Source organism: Canis lupus, chromosome 35 (genome assembly GCF_011100685.1).
Source record: "Canis lupus familiaris isolate Mischka breed German Shepherd chromosome 35, alternate assembly UU_Cfam_GSD_1.0, whole genome shotgun sequence".
In the NCBI taxonomy this organism is placed as follows: domain Eukaryota; kingdom Metazoa; phylum Chordata; class Mammalia; order Carnivora; family Canidae; genus Canis; species Canis lupus.
Window position 1 is genome coordinate 17,764,168 of NC_049256.1, and position 21,359 is coordinate 17,785,526.

The window sequence follows — 21,359 nt, forward strand, 5'->3', positions numbered from 1 at the left end:
TAAAATATAAACAAACCCTCAATCATGAATTTGTGAAGTATTTTTTTGCAACGAGAATGGTCTGACATGTGCATAGAAAGTCTTTAGTTCTGAAACTGATAGTTTTTTCATTTAATCCCTTCCTCCTATTGTGGTATATGAGTGGCTTATCATCCTCGTATTTTATTTTTATTTTATTTTTAAAGATTTTATTTATATGAGCTCTCATATATTTATATGAGAGAGCACACATGTGCACGAAGCTATTTATCAAGACAATTTATGCAAAAGAGCTGGATTACTTGGGCAAATTAGATTGTGCTCAATAGATTCTTCTGGACTCTGCTGCTCTGAAGGCTTAGTCTGCTTTCACCAAGCCTTTCTACCTGGCATGTGTAAAACAGAAATCATCACCTATGTGGGAGAGTGGGGCAGAGGAAGAAGCAGACTCCCCACTGAGCAGGGAGCCAGATGCAGGGCTCAATCCCAAGACCTCAAGATCATGACCTGAGCAGAAGGGAGACACTTAGCCAACTGAGCCACCCAGGTCCCCATCACCTTCGAATTTTATGTGCCATATTGGGCAAATGAACAAACAGCATTTGACCAAAATTTCAGTTGTAAAACATTGTGAATTCCTGCAGCTATAGCATGTTAATTTAAGTGTATTTGTGATTAAAATGGCTTTGCGATTTTTAAGCTTCTTCTGAAGTGTGTAATTAGGCACATGCAAGTTGCCATTGGACCAGGAGGTCATTAACTGTAAGCCGGGGATGGATGGGTCAGCTTGGCTCTGAGGTGGGCAAACTAGAGGGAGAATGAGACTAAGAATCAGAAGGCAGCCATCTGTGTGTGTGTGTATGTGTGTGTGTGTGTGTGTGTGTGTGTGTGTGAAGGGGAGCTAGGGTGGTGGCCATAAGGGAGGATGGCTGATGGGGGACCCATTAAGTAGTACTACTGTATGTCCGATGTTTCATTTTGTAGCTTCATCTGTGATCTTCACAAATACTTGGCCAAACAGGTGGCTCAAATGATAACTATCTCTAAGCTAGTGTCATAGGGGAAATATTGTAACAAAAGCTGTGCTGTATGGGACACAATCCACCAGTTCCAAGAAGCTGTGTGCATGCTATTTTTATTTTCCAGGTCTCTGCTTTTTTAAAAATTGGTAAAAACACAGGCTAAGATGTAGGTTGGCTGACCTATTCTTAAAGGTGGGTGTTGGGATCCCTGGGTGGTGCAGCGGTTTGGCGCCTGCCTTTGGCCCAGGGCGCGATCCTGGAGACCCGGGATCCAGTCCCACGTCGGGCTCCCGGTGCATGGAGCCTGCTTCTCCCTCTGCCTTTGTCTCTGCCTCTCTCTCTCTCTCTCTCTCTGTGTGTGTGACTATCATAAATAAATAAAAATTTATATAAAAAAAGGTGGGTGTTATCCACCTTAATGTTATCTGTGTGTACATTTCTCCCTCAGTAGCTCCCTTTATGGGACCTCTGTCCTCTACCAAGCATTCAGTTTTACAGCCCAGGCATAGACCCCAACCGCCCTTCTCTGGTTCCACTAACCCCACTCCTCCTGAGGAGAGCTGGTCATGCCCTCCTTTGTGCCTGCCCACGTGTTACACATGGCACATGATCAAACTGCATATGGGATTACATATCTGTGCACGTGATACTCCTCCTAGATTACAAGCTTTTTAACAAACAGGATGCATGCTGACTTCTTTACCGAATACCCAGTTCCTTGCAAGGAGGTACTCAGTAAATGTTTGCTGAATGGACTGACAAATGAGCGTACTCAATCCTAATTCCTTTTCAATCTATCTGTTTAAGAGTTAGGTTCTGTTGAGACCAAATCATCTGCTACCCTTAATGTTGGCTTTGAAAAATTTTAGAATTTAACATGTAAAAGTTGAACATTTACAAACAAATTTATTATTTTCATTTATTTGTTTATTTTTTAAGATTTTATTTATTTATTTGAGAGAGCGATCATGAGCAGGGTGGAGGGGTACGGAGAGAGAGAGAAGCAGGCTCCCGCTGAGCAAGGAGCCCAGTGTAGGGCTCAATCCCAAGACTCTGGGATCATGGCCTGAGCTGAAGGCAGACACTTAACTGACTGAGCCACCCAGGCGCCCCTAAACAAATCAATTACTGAGCAGAAAAATCTTAGATGGAAATAGAGACAGAGAGAGAGATGATAGATATTTTTATTTAAGGAGCTGTGTTTCACTTTGCTTAATTTGTCACAAAAATACAAAATCTTTATCTAAAAGTACCCCCATTGACTCACTTTCTACAAGTTCAACAAACTGGATAATCGGAGTCTTTCTTGTAAATTCTTTAGATCCAAAGCTAGACTATATATACCCTAACTGGATAACCACGGCAATGGTGGTTGTCTTTGGGGAAGAAGCATGTTCTTAATGACATCCACAATTGCACCAGCAAAACAATGAGGTTTCGTTTATGAACCGGAAGTAGTTCCTTCTTCAGAATAAAATCTAAATTCTAAAGTAATAAAATGATTAGTAATTAATTCAAGTAACATTTAATGAAAAAATTATGTGCCTATTAGGACATAGCTATATTACATGTAACATAGTTATATAATTATATATATATATAGCATATATAACTGCAATATTATAAGCATTTCACATGCCACATAAAATGATTTCATTATTTTATAGTTCATATATTTAAAATCAGAGGAGACAGCTGTTCCCAGGACAGTTGAAATTAATGAGAAGGAAGAGATATGCAGATGTTTTTAAAAGTCCATCCCCCACAAAAGCATATAATCAAACATCTGCTCAAAATTAATCTTAATAGCTCCCAAATGCAGCATTTCTAGATTTTCTGCTGTGCTCTTGCTGCAACATAGGTGAATTTTTTCACCTTGAATGTGGCCATTTAAAGTCATAAATATGCTGCTTTACTTTTTTTTAAAGTTGCAAGCCATTGTTAACAATGACTTGAGTAAAACGTGTTTTTCAGTTGTTTCCAGTCTGAGGCTCTAAGTATATTTGAGACTTGTTTCATCAACATATAAAAGTACTACTTTTTCTTTTTAAAAGATTTTACTTATTTGAGAGAGAGACAGTGAGAGAGAGCAAGCACATGTCACGAGTGGAGAGAGGGACAGAAGGAGAGAGAGAATTTCAAGCAGACTTCCCGCTGAGCACTGAGCCTGACTCAGGGCTCCAGCTCACCACCTTGAGGTCACAACCTGAGCTGAAATCAAGAGTCGGATGCTTAACCAACTGAGTCGCCCAGGCACTCCATCAAAGTAGTATTTTTGAAACACATTTGTGTGTGGTGGGGTCACTGCTGCTTACTGAGGTCAACCTTTGTCCCTGCAGGTCTGTTTCTGTCCTCACCTTTACCTTCCAGTCTGTGTGAGCTTGTGCAAGTCACGTGATCTCAGAATCCTATAGGTCCTGAGCATTTAGATGTGTGATTCTTCACTAGAGAGACAAAATTAAAATACTTATTAGGGTAAAACGCACTGAAAATTTTTTTTTTAAAAAAGGAAAAGGTTCTTTTAGAAGGACTAGGAATAAAAAAAATTAAAAAAATTAAAAAAAAGAAGGACTAGGAATATTCAGATAATTTGCAAGTAAATGACATCTTTTATTAAATGTCTTTATTTTATTTATTTATTTATTTACTTACTTACTCATGTTAAGTAGGTTCCATGCTCTCACAACCCTGAGATCATGAACTGAACTGAAGGCAGACACTTAACCACTGAGCCACCCAGACACCCCAGATGTCTTTATTTCAATCTGCATGGGCACATCTGACCCCATACCCCCTGTCCTGAGAAATGAATGCTATCTGCAGGCATTAAATTCCATCCCCTGTGACCCTTGCAGGGTCCTGGAGCAGGCACGTTTGGTCCAGAGGCTCTTCTCAGCCTTGTTTGGCATCTCCAGGCAAGCTTCCCCAGTTGGGAGTCATCCTTCTCTATCCCTGCAGTGACCCGGCTCATAGTATGACCTATGTCCTCTTCCTGTACTCTTTTCTCCTCTGTGCTCTGCTTCCCACATGGCCTCCATCCCAAGGACAGTATAGGATGTTGGACATCACTCAACAGGCAGTGGAGGCTATAGGCCCTGATCTGATCCACTGCTTCTCACTCAGTCTAGACAATCTGATGTGTTATCTCTAAAAGGAAATCACACCAAGGGGCAAGGCCCTTGAATATCTGATCCCCAGAGGGGAGTCAGGTCCCCATCCCAGAAAAACTTAAACACTAGGCAAAGAACCAAGATTAGGTGCAAATTCCCATTACTGGTACCAGTAAAGACTCAGGAATAAGAGGCCAGTGTCTCAAACGAAGGGCCTAGAGTCAACAAACCAGCACCAAGGGTGACTTGATGCTGAGGTGCGGGTTTCAACACCCAAGACTTCCTATGTCTCTGTAGGATATAGGGGTCGTGTTTCCAGAGTTGAATGGGGCATTAGAGGAGTAGACCAAGGCAGAGTGGAGATAAAAATTAAGCCAGTTATGACACCATCTCCCCATACTTCCACCGTGTATATTTGAGCCAAAGGCCCAAGAACAACACTATGTACATATGTGTTGAGGTAGCCTGTATCTCTGGTTCTACAATTATACTCGTGACTATTTTTTTTAAGCCTGAATATAATATACAGGATTTCACTGAAGAAGACTTTGGAATCAAGCAGATATGTGCTCTAATTACGTCTCTGCTATTTACTATTGGGTCAGTCTTTCTCATTTCCTGCTTTGTTTTCTGTAAGGAGGGATTTCAAGATGGTCCTAGTAATAATATTATGAGTACTAAGATTAATCTCAGCACGGAATAGCATGGAATGATTCTTCCCAAACTTGTCTGCATATTGGAATCACCTAGGAAGCTTCAAAAAATACAGATGCCCATGTCTCCCCTCCCTAGACCACGTTTCTGTGAGGGCTGGGCTTTCAAATTTCTAACAGATCCCCAAATAATGCTAATGTTCACACATGTTTGGGAACGCCCGGCATCAAGCCTGTCCTATGCTGAACATTAAATGTCTGTTAAATGAATAGAGACAATCAGTATCTGGCACACACTAGATTTTCCAGAATTCTTGGCTCCCCCTCTTTCTACTGGGATGTCTGAAGATTAGTGCTGGGCTGTGAATCCAGTGGGATGTGAGAATGCAGAATGCTCTGGTACCATGCGCTGTGATATCCCAGAGGAGAAGAGGAGGAAGAGACAAAGACAGGTTGTGCTACAAGGGACAGCCCCCAGAGTCCTGCCAAGGGAATGTCTAACACGTTTGCTTTTGAGTATGTTGTCTGCAGGAAAGTGCCCGAGTGCTCCCTGTCAAGGTCCCCTTGGAAACCAGAGCCTAGTTTTGTGCTTTCAGTGGGGCTGATACAGCAATGAGCCAGAAGCTACGAAGAATAAGTGGAGGGTTTCAGCTGGTCCTGAGTTCTCTTCGTTTTTGGCTTCTATATTCAACCATTGTTGTAAATCCTTTGTGTGGTGTCCCTGGGTCAGCCGTCTGAAGGTATCAAAATTCCAAAAAGTTGGTTTCAGTGTCCTCTAATGGCTCTTGGAGAGAGAGTGAATTCTGAGAGCTGGGCACCACCTAAATCATTCTAAGATATGGAAGCCAGGATCCTCTCTCCTTTCCACAAAACTAGAAAGCTACAGTATCTGGGAGGTGAGGAAAGGTCTGGCCCTTCACTCCCTGTATGAGTTATTATGTGCTTATGAGTAAAACTAATACTTGAGGGCTCTCAGCATCTGGAACTGAGCACTGAAATATTGTTGCATGCCCAAGGCTTATATGATATGCTACTTATGATTCAGAGCAAATTCTCTAATTTCACCCCAGCAACAGAACAGTAAACATTTAAGATACTAAAAAAAAAAAAAAAAAAATTGGCCAGTCTCAAGAATTGAGTGATCCTGAGGTCATGGGATCGAGCCCTGTGTCAGGCTCCACACTCAGCGGGGAGTCTGCTTGAGATTTTCCCTCTCCCTCTGCCCCTCCCCTCACTCTTGTGCAATCTTTCTCTCTCTTTCTCTCTCTCTCTCTCTCTCTCGTTCTCTCAAATAAATAAATAAATCTTTTAAAATTAAAAAAAAGAAGACATTTGACCCACTGAGACACTCAAGCACTCCTAATTTTCTTGACTGTTTTTTTTCATTGATCTAACTTATAATTCCTTATCATAGGTATACATTTCTACTTCAAGTTTAAAAGTAAAATAGCGTATCACCCAAGTTTGTGGCATATGTGTATTTCTATCCTGCTAGTTTTAAGTTCTGTGAGAACACCATCTGTTGAGGGGGGTGGGGGGTGGTCCTCTCAAAACATTTGAAACAAATTCCTCTATTGCCAGCATCTTTTACTGTCATGTGGATTTGCTAGAACTTCATAGTGAAAGCAGTATTTGAATTTCACGGAGCACCTGGGTGGCTCAGTTGGTTGAACGTCTGGTTCTTGGTTTTGGCTCAGGTCGTGATCTCAGGGTGGTAGGATCAAGTCCTACTCAGTGCAGATTCTGCTGGAGATTCTCTCCCTCTGGCTCTCACCCTGCTGGTGCTCACCTTCTCTCTCTCTCAAATAAATTAAAAAAATATTTTAAAAACACTTGAGTTTCACATAGCAGCAAAAATAAAAGTAAGCATATCTTGCTTAGAAAGGATTCAGTTTTTTGTCAGTTCACTATCAGCATTAGATGAATGAAACCATCCGATGGGTCCTGGACCCCCATCGCTTGCAGATGTGATGGGCATCCAGGTCATACAAGGCCCTTGCTTGGAGGTCAGATTAAAGACCTAGTCTTAATTAGACTGCATACTTAAAAAGTGAGTTCCAGAGAAAGAGTTTCAGTATCTCTTTCTCGAGCTGCTCAAAAAGGTTCAAAAACCACCTAATAACCACTAAGTATTTCCCATGTTTCTCTCTCTCTCTCTTTCTCATTGGTGGTTCAATTCCCAGTGGCCAAAAAAAAGTCGAATCCTCTTATCAGTTGGACTACATTTTTCTTATGATTCTCAACTGGCCAAGGCTGGTTCAATTCAAGCTCTGAGCTTTGGACATGACCCTGTGAATACGGCTTTGTTTGCCTCTGAGTTAGCAGCATGAACAGTGGGTGTGCAGTTTCCACCAGCAGGGCTGTAGAGATGGGTCATGCTCCATTCCCAAGGTGGGTCCCTGCCTCAGTCCCAGGGCTCCCAGACCTGTGATACACACATATGCCCTCTCACTGCCTGCTGTGAGTCTCAAACCCCACTTCCTCATTGGCAACAGGTTCAGAGAGACATTGGCAAAATCCTCAGCCTCAGTGAGGGCATCAGCCTGAAGGCAATGCTTTCCATCTTTTCTCTCCCACAGGGTCCAGTAGCATCAACTGCATCAGCATTGTCTGTCCTCTCCCCTGGGCCCGGCCTTCCTCCACCCCCTCCTCCTCCACCTCCTCCAGGACCACCTCCATTCTTTGAGAATGAAGGCAGAAGAGAGGAGTCCTCCCCTTCACGCTCAGCTCTATTTGCCCAGCTTAACCAAGGAGAAGAAATTACGAAAGGTGAGAAAACCAGACCTTGATGCCATCTCCCTCTGACTGCTGGCACACAGATCCCCCAGAGCCCACAGTGATGGATGGACATCATTCCAAGCCTCTGATGCTTCAGCACCATCTACAACCAAGGCATTAAGAATGAGTGAAATATCATACCTCTGTCTTCAAGCAGTGTACAGGCCTGCTAAATAATTATATCATTGAAGTATTTTTGTCCTCACCATAAACGGCTTTTTTTTAAACAGTTAAAATATATCAGGATGTACATGGATTCTAAACAATAAGGTTTGTGCAAATACATCTGTGCTTTACACAGGTGAAACGAGTTATGGTCTACTTGTCCCTGTGCACTGGGCTAGGAGCTAAGAGCCCCAAATTCAAAATTTTTCTCTGGCTCCAACTGCTGGGCTGTCCCCTCCATCTGCATAAGAAAGGAATAGACTCATGACCCTAAAGTCGATTCTGTACTCTGACATACACTTGCTGGAAAGCCCTGTCCTTTGTCCTTTTAGGCTATGCCTGATGAATGATTTAGCCATGAGAAAAGAAGTAAATCATGGGGTCCTTTTTGGGCAGGTGGTTTGCTTTTTGTAGAATTCTTATCTATCATCTTATCTCCTTTCCTGCAGTATTAAGGCCAGTATTAAGGTTCCTCCAATTTAAGAAATGTTTACTGTGCTTCTAATGAACTTTACTTTTATAACATCTCAGACCCTGCCCGTTATTAACCTTGAGAGAACACCAAACTGTTATGAAAGTAACATTATCAAAATTTTTTGTGCTATTTACATCATGTTGAGCTAAGAAGTTAGGGACATTTCCCTTCGCACAAAGTACAAAGACACGTAGCTGTGTGCTACCTTCCCAGGGCTCCGGCATGTCACAGATGACCAGAAGACACACAAGAATCCCAGCCTACGGGCTCCAGGAGGACAAACACCATCTCCTACCAAAAGCCACACTCCAGGCTCCAGAGCTCCCCAGTCTCATCCTCCTCAGAAACATGCTCCTGTGTTGGAGTTGGAAGGAAAGAAGTGGAGAGTAGTAAGTGAAGCCCTTTAACCTTGATCCCCACCCCGCTCCCTTGAAATGACCAACCACTAAACCATGTACCAAGGTCTGGACGGTTTCTGAGTGAAGGGACAAAGGCACAAAGCCACTGGCTAGAGTAGAAACCAGGGCATTTCTGAACACTTAACGTTTGTTTGTTTTTCACTATTTTTCCTGCATCATTTTTTTAACGTTTTTAAAACTTTTTTTAATTATGGTAAAATCACATGATATAAAATTTACCGTCTTACCATTGATGTGGATGTAGCGACTCAGACATTGAGTGCATTCATGCTGCTAAGCAGCCGTCAGCCCATCCATCTGCAGAACTCTATCCTGCTTGTAAAACTGCAACCGTGTGCCTGGTTCCCCCCTCACCTCAGCTCCAGCAACCACCTTTCTCCTTTCTATCTCTATTTGATGACTTTTTACGCAGACTTTTGATCTGTGCCCCATTCTGGTTGTCTGTAGGATATTCTATCCCACTGACAGAGGCACTAATGTCACCAGCACTCCACCCAGTGCTGGCAACCGTTGTGGACAAGGGAGTGTGCATGAAAGTAGGGTACCTCATGCCAATCTGGGGAGCTCTCCCAAAGGTGAAGGACCACAGACCCCAGGAAGGTTGTCTGGGGCTGAAAATACACTGGGGCTCACACGGCCACTATCACCAGCCTGTTTCCCCCACTCCTATCTGATGCAGCAGATTTTGCTGCAGTATTAAGGCCAGATTCAGGGTACCGACTCAACAGGAAGCTCCCACATCCCTGCTCCAGCCCCAACTCACCAACTCTGGGTACTTGATATCTGGTGGTTCACAAATGGACACTGACTGACCCCCTTCCAGGCAGTCGTTTCATCCATTCCCATCATTACAATAGGAGCAAGACCTGTGATTTGGTTGGTCTGTAAAAAAAAAAAAAAAAAAGTGGTTTTGAAAGAACATATTGAAAAGCCGTAATTAATGTTGAACCCCATAGTAATTTCAGTATGCAATGGGATTCCCCATTCATTTGTATGCCTTTAGATTCAATATTTGTATTTGTTTTCATTTTAGGAGTACCAAGAGGGCAGGAATGACCTTGTGATTGCAGAGACGGAACTGAAACAAGTGGCTTACATTTTCAAATGCAACAAGTCTACTCTACAGATGAAAGGAAAAATAAATTCCATTACAATTGGTAGGGCAGCGCCGTGGCCCTGTAGTTACATGGTCAGTTGCTTGGCATCCACATGCTGTGTGTTTAATAAAGCTTTGCTTTGGTTTGGTTTTCCTAGACAACTGTAAGAAGTTTGGCCTTGTGTTTGACAACGTGGTAGGCATTGTGGAAGTGATCAATTCCAAGGATATTCAAATGCAGGTAAGTTGGCCTTTTCTTTCTTTTTCAAGATTTTGTGTATTTAGAGAGAAAGTGAGCAAGTGGGGGGAAGGGCAGAGAGAGAGAGAATCTGAAGCAGACACCACACTGAACAGGAGCCTGAAACGGGGGCTCAATCTCAGGACCCTGAGATCATGACCTGAGCCAGAACCAAGAGTCTGACACTCAATCAGTTGAGCCACCCAGGCACGCCCCACATAAGTGGCCTTTTGAGCCAGGCCCTTGGCCCCCTCTGCAGCTGCGCTCAACCATATACAGCTGCCTGCTTGGGGCTGGCCATGTCCACCCAGAGCACTCCTATTCTATTCCCTTTCCTTCAGACACAGCTCTGTCATCACCTCCTCTCTTGGACAGTGTTAATTCCTCTTTTTCAATCTCTTACAACACAGCCTGTCCCATCTTGCCCTGCAATCAGCTGTTTACCCTGCCTGATTCAGGGGCACATAATTGATCTTTACAGCAGCAGAAACTGGCACAGCACCTGCACGGAGTCGGTGTCTAATAATGTTTGGTGAGGTAGTGATTGGGAGGAAACCACTAATGAATGAACACAAATACTAAAAGATTCTTCCAGCCTAATAGCACCATCCCAAAGAGAATTTTCTTTGCTCAGGAAGCACTGGTTCTGAGTAGGAGGAAGAATTTTTCTGAAGAGTCCGTGAGATAATCAGATGAACAACCTGGAAAGTAAGATTGAAATTGAATTTGCAGACTAAAAGAAAACATGCCCTCCTTCTGTAAATTTTGATTTAACCCAATGGGATTTTACGATACGCCACAAGTTAAAGGACCTCTTGCCTTTAGCCAGCTACAACTCCCACCTTTGATTACACTCTCCTCATAATGTTTTTTTTAAGATATTATTTTTAAGTAATCTCTACACCGAACTTGGGGCTCAAACTCACAACCCCGAGATCCAGAGTCACGTGCTGTACCCACTGAGTTAGCCAGGCACTGCTCTCTTCATATTGTTAATTAGCCCCTTATGATCTGATGTTTCCTGATAACATTTGTTAAAGTTGGATTCTGGTTTTATAGGTCCTTCGCTCTTGTTTTACTGGGCTTTTTACTGCTGTCACTTTCAATAAGAGTACATTCAAATGGACATTTTACATTTAACTCACCGCTATTTAAGATGTTGGTTTTATGTGTGTCCATTTAATGGAAAGAGCCCAGCTCTGGGCACCCCAAGCCCTGAACGTGAGCCCCAGTTCAGCCCTCACCTGTTGCATGCACTTGGGCAAGTTGGCTTCACCTCTGCCCTGAAACACAAGGGTAGCTGAGAGATTCTAAGTCCTCTACACCCCAATTCCAAATACTGTTGCCACATAGGCTCTGTGGGTACCTGTGTCTCTTCCACATTCCAGTTCCATATAGTCTGCAGTGCATCTGTGTAAATCCCCTGCCCCTCCCTACCCATGCTGCTTCCGCTTCTTCATAAATTCCATTCCTGGATAGAGAACCACTCAGGAGAAAGCCACCAAGAAACTCCTCCCAAGCGTTCACTGTATTGTTGCCTTTGCCCTGTAAACAGGAAAACTTGACCATCCTCGGGTCACACTTGAGGGTTCTAAACTGTGAGTTCTATGCCCAGGGCCACTTAGCAATGAATCACTCGATCATTCATTTGCCAAATGTTTACTGAACATACTGTTCTCAGCTCTACAGATATCAGTAAGCAAACGAGACAAAAATCTTTGCCCTCATGAAGCTTGTATTCTATAATACCACCTCCCAAATTACCATTTCTGACAACCACATATTTCCATTTATTTAATAATGCTGTTCCTCCCTAAATATTGGGGTTATGTGGGGCATGCCAGGAGAGCATTTTTTATTGAAAATACATCACGTTCAAAATTAAAAACCCATTGAATTAAATATAAAACATGAAGCTATAGAAAAATAGAAGAAAACAGTTTTAAGTATTCATCACATTTTTGGAGGGGGAAATAATTCTAAATTGAGAAGTAGTAGAAATTATCAAAAAATGTCTATTTAAAAATTTTAAACTTCTGAATTCTAAACAAAAATAGTTACCATATAACCATTTTTAAAAGTGATCTAGAAAGATGGGTACCTGGGTGGCTCAGTTGGTTAAGCATCCGACCCTTGGTTTCAGCTCAGGTCATGAGATGGAACCTGCTTAAGATTCTCTCCCTCTCCCTCTGCCCCTCTTGCCTCTCCACTCTCTCTAAAAAAGAAGTAAAATAAATAATTTATTTATCTAAAATAATTTATTAATAATAAAATAACTGAGCAATACAGACCGATGACAGAATGACAGGCACTGTACCATGTGTCCCTTTATATAAAGATTGAAAACATGCAAACAAAACACACATGTTAAATATACTTGTGAGGACCTAAAACTAATACTACACTGTATGGTAACTAACTGGGGTTTAAATAAAAACTTAAAAAAAAAGAAACTATGCTTATGAGAGCTCCAGGTCACCTTGCTCCGGGAGAGATCTGGTGTGAGTGGTGCAAAACACTCACTTAGAACAAAATTCAGAAGATTGTTTTCATCGGAGGCAGCTTTGGGGGGGGGGGGGGTGGCGTGAAGGAGGTGGTGCACGGTACAGAGGGGATTTCAACCATATGGTAAGATTATAGTCCTAAAAAATATAAGCCAAAATGTTAAACTCTGATAAATGTTTGATATATATATATATATATATATATATATATACACACATATATGTGCATTTGTTATATTTTCTATGGTTTTTTGGTTGAAATATATCCTAATTTTTTGGAGATACGGGCATGTGTTCTAAAAATAATCTGGAAGGATGAACTATGGTTATCTGTCCAAGAGGGATTAAAAACTTGACAGGAGAGAGACACTTTATTGAATACTTCTCAAGCCTTTGGATGTTCAAACCAAGTGAATGTCATTACATATTTAAAACATCTAACACATTGTTTCAAAAGGGCCTGGGCACACTAGAGATCAGTGGTTGCCCCGGGGTGAGGCCAGGTATTGATTATAAACAGGCATTAGGGGTATTTGGGGAGTGATGGAAATATTCTAGAACTGAAGTGATAAGTTGCAGAGTTCTATAAACCTACTAAATATCATTAAATTGTGTACTTGAAACAGGTGAATTTTATGTTTGCAGATTTTACCTCATTACTTTAAAAAATGATTGAAGGGACGCTAGGTGGCTCAGCAGTTGACATCTGCCTTCAGGTCCGGGGTCTGGGGATGGAGCCCTGCATCAGGCTCTCCACGGGAACCTGCTTCTCCTTCTGCCTGTGTCTCTGCCTCTCTGTGTGTCTCTCGTGAATAAATAAAATCTTTATTAAAAAAAAAAAAGATTGAAAAGAAAAAAAGGGGCATGCAACCAAAGTTCGTATGATTTGGTCCAGTAATTCTGTTTTTGGCAAACTATACCCTCAAAATAAAAAACACAAATTATGAGAGAGAGAAGAGACTAAGTATAACATGACATTTTATTTTTTTTATTTTTTTGAGATTTTATTTATTTATTCATAAGAGACACAGAGAGAAAGAGAGAGAGAGCCAGAGACACAGGCAGAGAGAGAAGCAGGCTCCATGCAGGAAGCCTGACGTAGGACTCGATCCCAGGACTCCAGGACCATGCCCTAGGCCGAAGGCAGGCACTAAACCACTGAGCCCTCCAGGGATCCCCCTAACATGACATTTAAAAAAAAATTTATAGAGATATAGGGGTGCCTGGCTGGCTCAGTCAGTGAAGCATGTGACTCTTGATCTCAGGATTGTGGGCTCCAGCCCCATGTTGGGTGTAGAGATTACTTAAAAATAAAGTCTTTAAAAAATGTTTTGTAGAGAAATAAATTTATGAAAAACCAAACTAATACAGAAACGTATTAAAGTGCTAGAGCAAAAACAAAACAAAACAAAAACCAAAAAAAAAAAGTGCTAGAGCAATTGGCCTAGGCAAGGTCACACGTCACCTGACACTCAGCAGAGGAGATACTCTTTGGCCCTGTTCTCTTGATAAGACACAATCTCTGTTTTCAAACAGTTCCCAGACCACCAGGGAAAAAGAGCATGTGTACAATCTGCTCTAATGCACTGTTGACCAAAACACTGTGGGAAAGACAGTTCTTACCATATCAGGGAGATGTTTTAAGGTCTGCTGTTGCTTTTTCAGACTTTCAGATATGTGGGGTATCTAAGCATTTTTAATATAATATAACAATATATAAATATAAGTAAAGCATATTAGTGTCATGTGCCTGCATCACATGACCCCATTCTGCCTCACGGACAAATCACCAAAGACCCATGACAGTTTATCCTTTCTCTCCACTTGCCTGGCTTCCCATACCGTTCTGGGCAGCGTGTAAATGGTCTTCATCACTGTAAGATAAACAAGTCTAGAAATGACCAAAACATTACTGCTGACACATTCTTGAAATATATATGCATTATTACTATTTTAGTTTATTTATGGCAAAGCCCTGTGCTTACCTGACCTTGAACTACCTCTGCCTTTTTTTTTTTTTTTTTTTTTTTTTTTTTTTTTAATGGCACTGGGGCTTCTTTCTAACCCAGTGTCCAGTTTCTTTGGAGAGAGGAGAAAACAGAGAAGTGTGGTGACCTGGCTAGACTCCCCCTAAGGAATTCTTTACATCATCTGCACCATCAACAGAAGTTGCTCCTTGGGTTTGCAATCCAGCCTTTTTCTTCAGGGTGAAAGAGGAGATGTCTTTATCACTTCAATTACCATTACAAGGAGGAAAATTATAGAGTGGTAATATAGTCATTGGGGGAGCAGTCTATAGAGATTTGCTGGAGGCATGTCTGAAAACTGTTCAAAGAGAAATTTGAAACTGGGCCGGATTTTTATAGCACTCAGATATTTGTAAACAATATAAAGAATCACCTCCTCTTGTGTATGGTTTATCGATGGCAATGAGTGGCCTGAACCAAGTCCCCACTTTTGGCTCCTGGAATTAATACATTTCAAAATACCTAGACACTCATTGTCTCATTCAAGCTTCACATTCAGCCAGTGAGATTTTTATCTGGCCAAAGATTTATGGGAAAAGAATTGCAGTGTTTCTTATTTAGCTTCAAGAAAAATCTACTCAGTTACAGAATGATGTCTTTACTCTTAAGTGACCGTATTAGTATTTGTTTTAACCCAAGATTCGTGGATTTGTCAGAACTAAAATTTTAAGCAAATAAAAGCAAATGTGTCTTGTTACTTTTATCGTGAAATCAAATATAAGTTTCAAATCCACTAGAGGGTTGTGAGACTTTTTCTGAACACTTAGCTGCTCTTTTCACATTAATCCCTTTATTTTGTCTCAGGACGGAGACCCTGAGGCTTGAGAATCTCTTTGTGTGGTCTTTTCATTCTGTCCCCGAATGACACCCACCAGGTGGGCCTGGAGATGGGGCGCTCACCCGCCCCTCCAGCCCTGACCTAGCTCTTCCTAAAGCTTGGGGAAGCCCATGGATTGTGCCTATTTGAGGACACTGTAATTGTTATTTCTTTATATTGGGTGCCAGGTTGTTCTTTTGTCTGTTTCAGGTAATGGGGAAAGTGCCAACAATCTCCATTAATAAAACAGAAGGCTGCCACATATACCTCAGTGAAGATGCGCTGGACTGTGAGATCGTGAGTGCCAAATCGTCCGAAATGAATGTCCTTATTCCTCAGGATGGGGATTACGTAAGTACCTTTTACAAGATGGTAAAGAATTTTTCTTGAGCCTTCCTTATTAACATTCTTAGAGATTGACTCCCAACGTATGAGCTTCATTTGTAGAATAATTCACAGGCAGGAGAGGAATTCGGAGAGTTGCCTTTCGCATTTCTTCTACCATTTCTTGACTGTGCTCATTTCTGGATTTGTGATTCTCTAGGCCCTTCAGTAATAATTACCTTAATGGCTGAGCTTTCATCAAATAGTACCTGGCACATCTGAGTTCATGGTATTTAGGATTGTTTTCCTTTGCTATGCGGGAGGGCAACAAAGTAGGGAGAAATGCTTTGGGGGAAGCCCGGGAGGAAGGGGGGGTGATGATAAGTAGGCCTATTTCTGTAGGTAGCCTTATGTCAGGGGTTCTCAAATTCAGCGTAAGGATCAGCCAAGAAGCTCCATGAAAATACCGGCTCCCAAAGTCTGCACCTGGAGGTTATATTCAGGAGGCTTTGGGAGGGCTCTGAGGAATCTGTATTTTAATAGGCATCTCGGGTGATTCTGATGCCATCAGTCCATCCAGCCCTTCTGAGAAATACTGCCTAGATGTTTTTGCCACCGTTTGTTTTTTATGCCTCCTCTCCCCAACAAGGCAGCTTCTAGAAGCAGGCAGATATCCTCACACACTGAAGAGGAAGTCTAAATGAATACATTTTCTGCATCACCTAGTATGGTGGGCTTGCTAGTTGCTGCTCTTTGTTTTTTGTTTTTTTGTTTTTTTAAGATTTTATTTATTTATTCATGAGAGACACAGAGAGAGAGAGAGAGAGAGAGAGAGGCAGAGACATAGGCAGAGGGAGAAGCAGGCTCCATGCTGGGAGCCCGACGTGGGACTCGATCCTGGGTCTCCAGGATCATGCCCTGGGCTGAAGGCGGTCCTAAACAGCTAAGTGACCCGAGCTGCCCAGTTGCTGCTCTTTGGAAGTAAGTTATTGCTCCCTTCCTGTTGTTGCTTCTTGGAAGTACAGATGAATCCAGAGATGATTCCCTCTGATTCTAACTGTGCAGGGAGGCAGTGACCCAGGGAAGGATGGAAGAAGATGGAAGAACCTCGAAGGCACCCCATCAGCCTGTGGGTCAGTCACCAGCCATCTCCCCAGGCAGACAGCACCTGTGCTCCCAGGTCCCCCTTTTCTCACCCGTCAGTAGATTCTTCAGCACTGCCCAGCCGCGGGCTACGTAATGCAGCCTAGAATTCATCACGGAAGGCTGAAAAACAAAAGTCCACCAGCCCTGGGCCGTGCTTCACTGCTAGGTGTTTGGCCAACCTAACTCTGAGCTTGAGGAGAACCCTCTCACTTTCTCTCCCTAAAAACTACTGAGGCGCTAAAGCTGATACAGAGAAGTGTTGGACGAGAGAGCCAAAAACGAGGGTGGTCCCTGGCCTTTGCAGCTGTTCGGCAGAAGGCTCAGCAGAAGGCATGGGAGCTGGATCTGCTAAGAAAAGCAATGGTCTGGATCAGCTTTCCAGATTAATCAAGCTAGCATCCCTGGACATGGTACCAGACATCTGTAGTTGTTAAGGCTTCTCAGGTGATTCCGATGTAAAGCCAAGCTTGAGATTCACTGACCTAAGGCACGAGTATGGATCAAAACTTGAGCTTTTATGCTGAAAAAGTAGTCTCTTTCGTTTGTAGAATCATCCTCAGGTAGATTATGTTGTGTCCTCCCTCATTTCATGGTCCTCCTCTTAGATGTTCTAGTTGTAGATAGTAGGGAGCAATCCAGGGGTCCTGCTGTGGGCATTGTAATCTGGGAATGGATGGTGGGGATGATTCATTCCAAAGGAAATCCGTTGCCCAGAGAAGAACACTGTAGTATGACTATCAGTTCACCCCCAAAAAAGATGTGGAATGGCTGTAGTAGGGTTAACTATCAAAGAAATGCCTTCACTCTGGGGCATCGCCTACCTGGCCTGGTACTTGAGAGCAACTACCAAGCCTTGTTTACTTCCAAAAGAGGCAGTTGGATCCTACATCTAAGAAGATGTGTACTCGTGTGTGTATATGTGTGTGTGTGTTCCACTGAAACATGACATCTCATTGATGGGTGAACATAGGCATCAGCTCATCAGACCCTCGGGGTTTCAGCAGTGCTGTGTGTACATCAAGTCCTGGGAGGGCATAGAAGCCGGGACCCAGTGTACTGCTTCTCACCTTCTTTGTCCATCCTTTTCTGGAGTGACTGCAGAATCACTTTCTGGGGAAAGGAGATATTTCAATCTTTTATTTTGGCTCTATTGCATTCCCACCACCGCCCCCTCCCACCAACCCCACCCCCTCTCTCTCCTTATGTGGTACACATGCTTATATTTCCCAATGGGAGGAGTAGGGTGGCAGGACACAAGACAAATATATATATTTGTTACATATAACCCAAAGCTCACCTTCATAGTTGATCAAGAAGTATCCAGAGAACACCAGGGCAAAGCCTTCTACTCTGCATGACTAGGGATCAGCTGCCTCACTGTCCTCGAGGAACATGTTAGAAATACAGATTGTCATTCTCTTTGCCAGATCTAATCAGAATCTGCATTTTAACAGGATCCCCAGTTGATCCTGTGCAGGTTTGAGTGTGGCAGAGAGTGGGCAGAGGGGCTATCTGGCTTGATGTCTGGCTGCCCTGCTTTTGGCGATACCATCTTCAGCCATCTGCTTGACCTCCCAGACGTGTGTCCAGTAGATGGCCTCTCAGTAACACCTAGCTCATAGGGCTGTAGGTTAAGTCCACATATACCTAGTACTTAGAAGAGTGCCTGGTTATGAGGAGGTTCTAGCTTTAATGATGACACCAGCAGACAGTCACAGAGCTTACACACAACTATGCAAGCAAGTATTCACGGGACACAGAAGACCTCTCCACAACACAGTTTTGGTTTCCATAAAATGCCATTGTCCCCCATGTGACCCGAATCAGTTTGCAAAGGGAAGCCCTGATTTAAGAAACTTTGTTCTTCTGCATTTTTCCAGAGAGAATTTCCTGTTCCAGAACAGTTCAAGACAGTCTGGGATGGATCCAAGTTGGTCACTGAACCTGCAGAAATTATGGGCTAACCGCCAGAGAGATGACGCCCTCCCTCCACCCCCTGACCTGAATCTATCCAAAAAAAAAAAAAAAAAAAAAAGCAGCATTAAAGACCTAGAAGTTGCAGTAACATCTACTGCTTTAGTTTTGGCTTCCAACATTCTGTATTATTTCTGGCATGCCTTCGTGGGCATTTTGAAGTATTTAAAGTTTCTTCATGATTTGGCTTTGTGTGTGATTTGAGTTCCACATGATGACTTGTGAGCATTACACATCTAAAGGGGGGAAAGAATTCTCTCCCCCTAATATTAATCACACGGTAGCTGATAGGTAAAAAAAAAAAATACTGCATGATTCAATTTGACACTTACATTTAATTGCTAGTTGGAAAATAAAACCTTTGAGAATCTAAGATGTACATTTTTACCTTTTAGGCAATTTTAATAGGAAGTAGTAGTAGTATGCTCTGAGAAATCTAACATTTTTTTTCTCATTTTTGCCAAATGTTCGCTTTATCAGCACGGATACATTGTTGGCATGAATACATAGTTCAACCCAGTTTTTTACAAAACATAAGAAAATTCTATCCTAAGGACCATATCCAGTTTCTTGGTCTGTAGAAGACTTGTATTCTTTACTAAAAATAGATCCTAATGATTCATCTTAAAATATTCTTCTGCCATTTTACTTTTCTTCAAAAAGATTTGTATGCCAAAAGATTGGTGGGAGGAAGCAGATGTAGTACCTCTCGATTTTGCTCGAAGATCAAGCTCAATTTTTTTGTTTCCCAGTTTTGAACCTGTTGAATATCAGATGCCTTGTGAATGATGTCATTAATGTTTTCTTATAAACTCTTTTCTTTTTCACTTGCCAGACTTCTAACCAGTCTCGGAAAAATGAACGTTAAAAAGCCATAGCTGTAATACTTCTTCCAAAACCTGAAGAATTGTTTGTTGGTTTGACGTGCTGCTCCTATTTTGTAGTATTGAGAGTATATGCTTTTCAACATAAGAAAAACTATGATATTCCTTTCTATCTTTTCAGTACACAGTGCTGAAAAATCTGCAACTTCTTGGATCACATGTAATGAATTCTAGTATAATGCTTGCAGACCCAATACAAGCATATATATTGTGCCTACTATAGCCTTTGGAATACGTTATTTCCGTTTTTTAAATATCTTCTATATCCATATAGTATTCAAATTACTGATGCTCATGTACCAAGGTTTTGCTATACAAGTTTTGTTCATATGAATAATGTGGCTTTAGTAAATATCTTTTTTTCAATTGTAAACTTATTCTGAAATAAAGTAAAATTCTAATTGTTTAAATACTGTGATGAATTCTGGCTGTTAAAATATTTTTTTCCGCTTTGATTCGCCCCTTGCTCATATGTCAGATATGTTAGATTCAGGAAAGACAGCTGAGCCCTTCTGGTTGGCTTGGAGAATGTATCCAGCATGCCATCCAGCATGCCATTCTCCAAAGAATGACTTCTTTAAGATAGATACCAGATAAAGCCATTTGCAGTTGGAATGACAGTCAGAAAATTCTAGAATCCAGTTTCATAATCCAAGTCCTCTTCACTGAGAAAATCCCCTTCGTAGATCTTCATTAAAGTAAATATCCAAGAAAATATAGTTTTTAATAAGGATACAATTATATATATATACTGTGTATTTTAATTTATAATAAAAACAGAACTTTTACAATAAATTTGTAAATAAACTTATGGAGGAAAAATTGTAAGTGGGAAGAAAAGACTCTAAAGAGGACATGTTACATACACTTTAAATAGTAATTATTTTATATTGAAAAAATTCACTCACCCTACGACCCAGCAGTTGCACTACTGGGAATTTACCCCAAGGATACAGATGCAGTGAAACGCAGGGACACCTGCACCCCGATGTTTATAGCAGCAATGTCCACAATAGCCAAACCGTGGAAGGAGCCTCGGTGTCCATCAAAAGATGAATGGATAAAGAAGATGCTTGTTTATGTATACAATGGAATATTACTCAGCCATTAGAAACGACAAATACCCACCATTTGCTTCGACATGGATGGACCTGGAGGGTCCATGCTGAGTGAAATAAGTCAATCGGAGAAGGACAATCATTATATGGTCTCATTCATATGGGGAATATAAAAAATGGTGAAAGGGAATAAAGGGGAAGGGAGAAAAAATGAGTGGGAAGTATCAGAGAGGGAGACAGAACATGAGAGACTCCTAACTCTGGAAATGAACAAGGGGTGGTGGAAAGGGAGGTGGGCGGGGGATGGGGGTGACTGGGTGACTCACTGAGGGGGGCACTTGATGGGATGAGCACTGGGTGTTATGCTATATGTTGGCAAATTTAACTCCAATAAAAAAAATTCACTCAAAATTCTTAGACTCTGGGATGCTTGGGTGGCTCAGCAGTCGAGCGTCTGCCTTTGGCTAAGGTCGTGATCCTGGGGTCCTGGGATTGAGTCCCACATGGGGCTCCCCACAGGGAGCCTGCTTCTCCCTCTGCCTATGTCTCTACCTCTCTCTCTGTGTGTGTCTCTCATGAATAAATACATAAAATCTTTTTTTTAAAAATTATTAGGCTCTGTTGACTGGCCTTGGGCTTACATCAGGCTTTCAAAATGATTCACTGCAGATACTGAAAATCTAGACTTGT

General features: G+C 41.9%; 1 protein-coding gene across 1 annotated transcript in view; it reads left to right on the forward strand.

Moving 5' to 3' along the window:
• The window catches only part of CAP2 (cyclase associated actin cytoskeleton regulatory protein 2), a 137,519-nt gene extending 117,486 nt beyond the window's left edge, over window positions 1-20,033 (forward strand). The window contains exons 8-13 of the mRNA XM_038584233.1: window positions 7,344-7,533; window positions 8,396-8,571; window positions 9,635-9,758; window positions 9,856-9,938; window positions 15,494-15,634; window positions 18,634-20,033. Of these exons, the coding sequence (XP_038440161.1) occupies window positions 7,344-7,533; window positions 8,396-8,571; window positions 9,635-9,758; window positions 9,856-9,938; window positions 15,494-15,634; window positions 18,634-18,717 (798 nt within the window). The 3' untranslated portion in view covers window positions 18,718-20,033. The remainder of the gene's footprint in view (window positions 1-7,343; window positions 7,534-8,395; window positions 8,572-9,634; window positions 9,759-9,855; window positions 9,939-15,493; window positions 15,635-18,633) is intronic.
• Window positions 20,034-21,359: the final 1,326 nt, after the last annotated feature.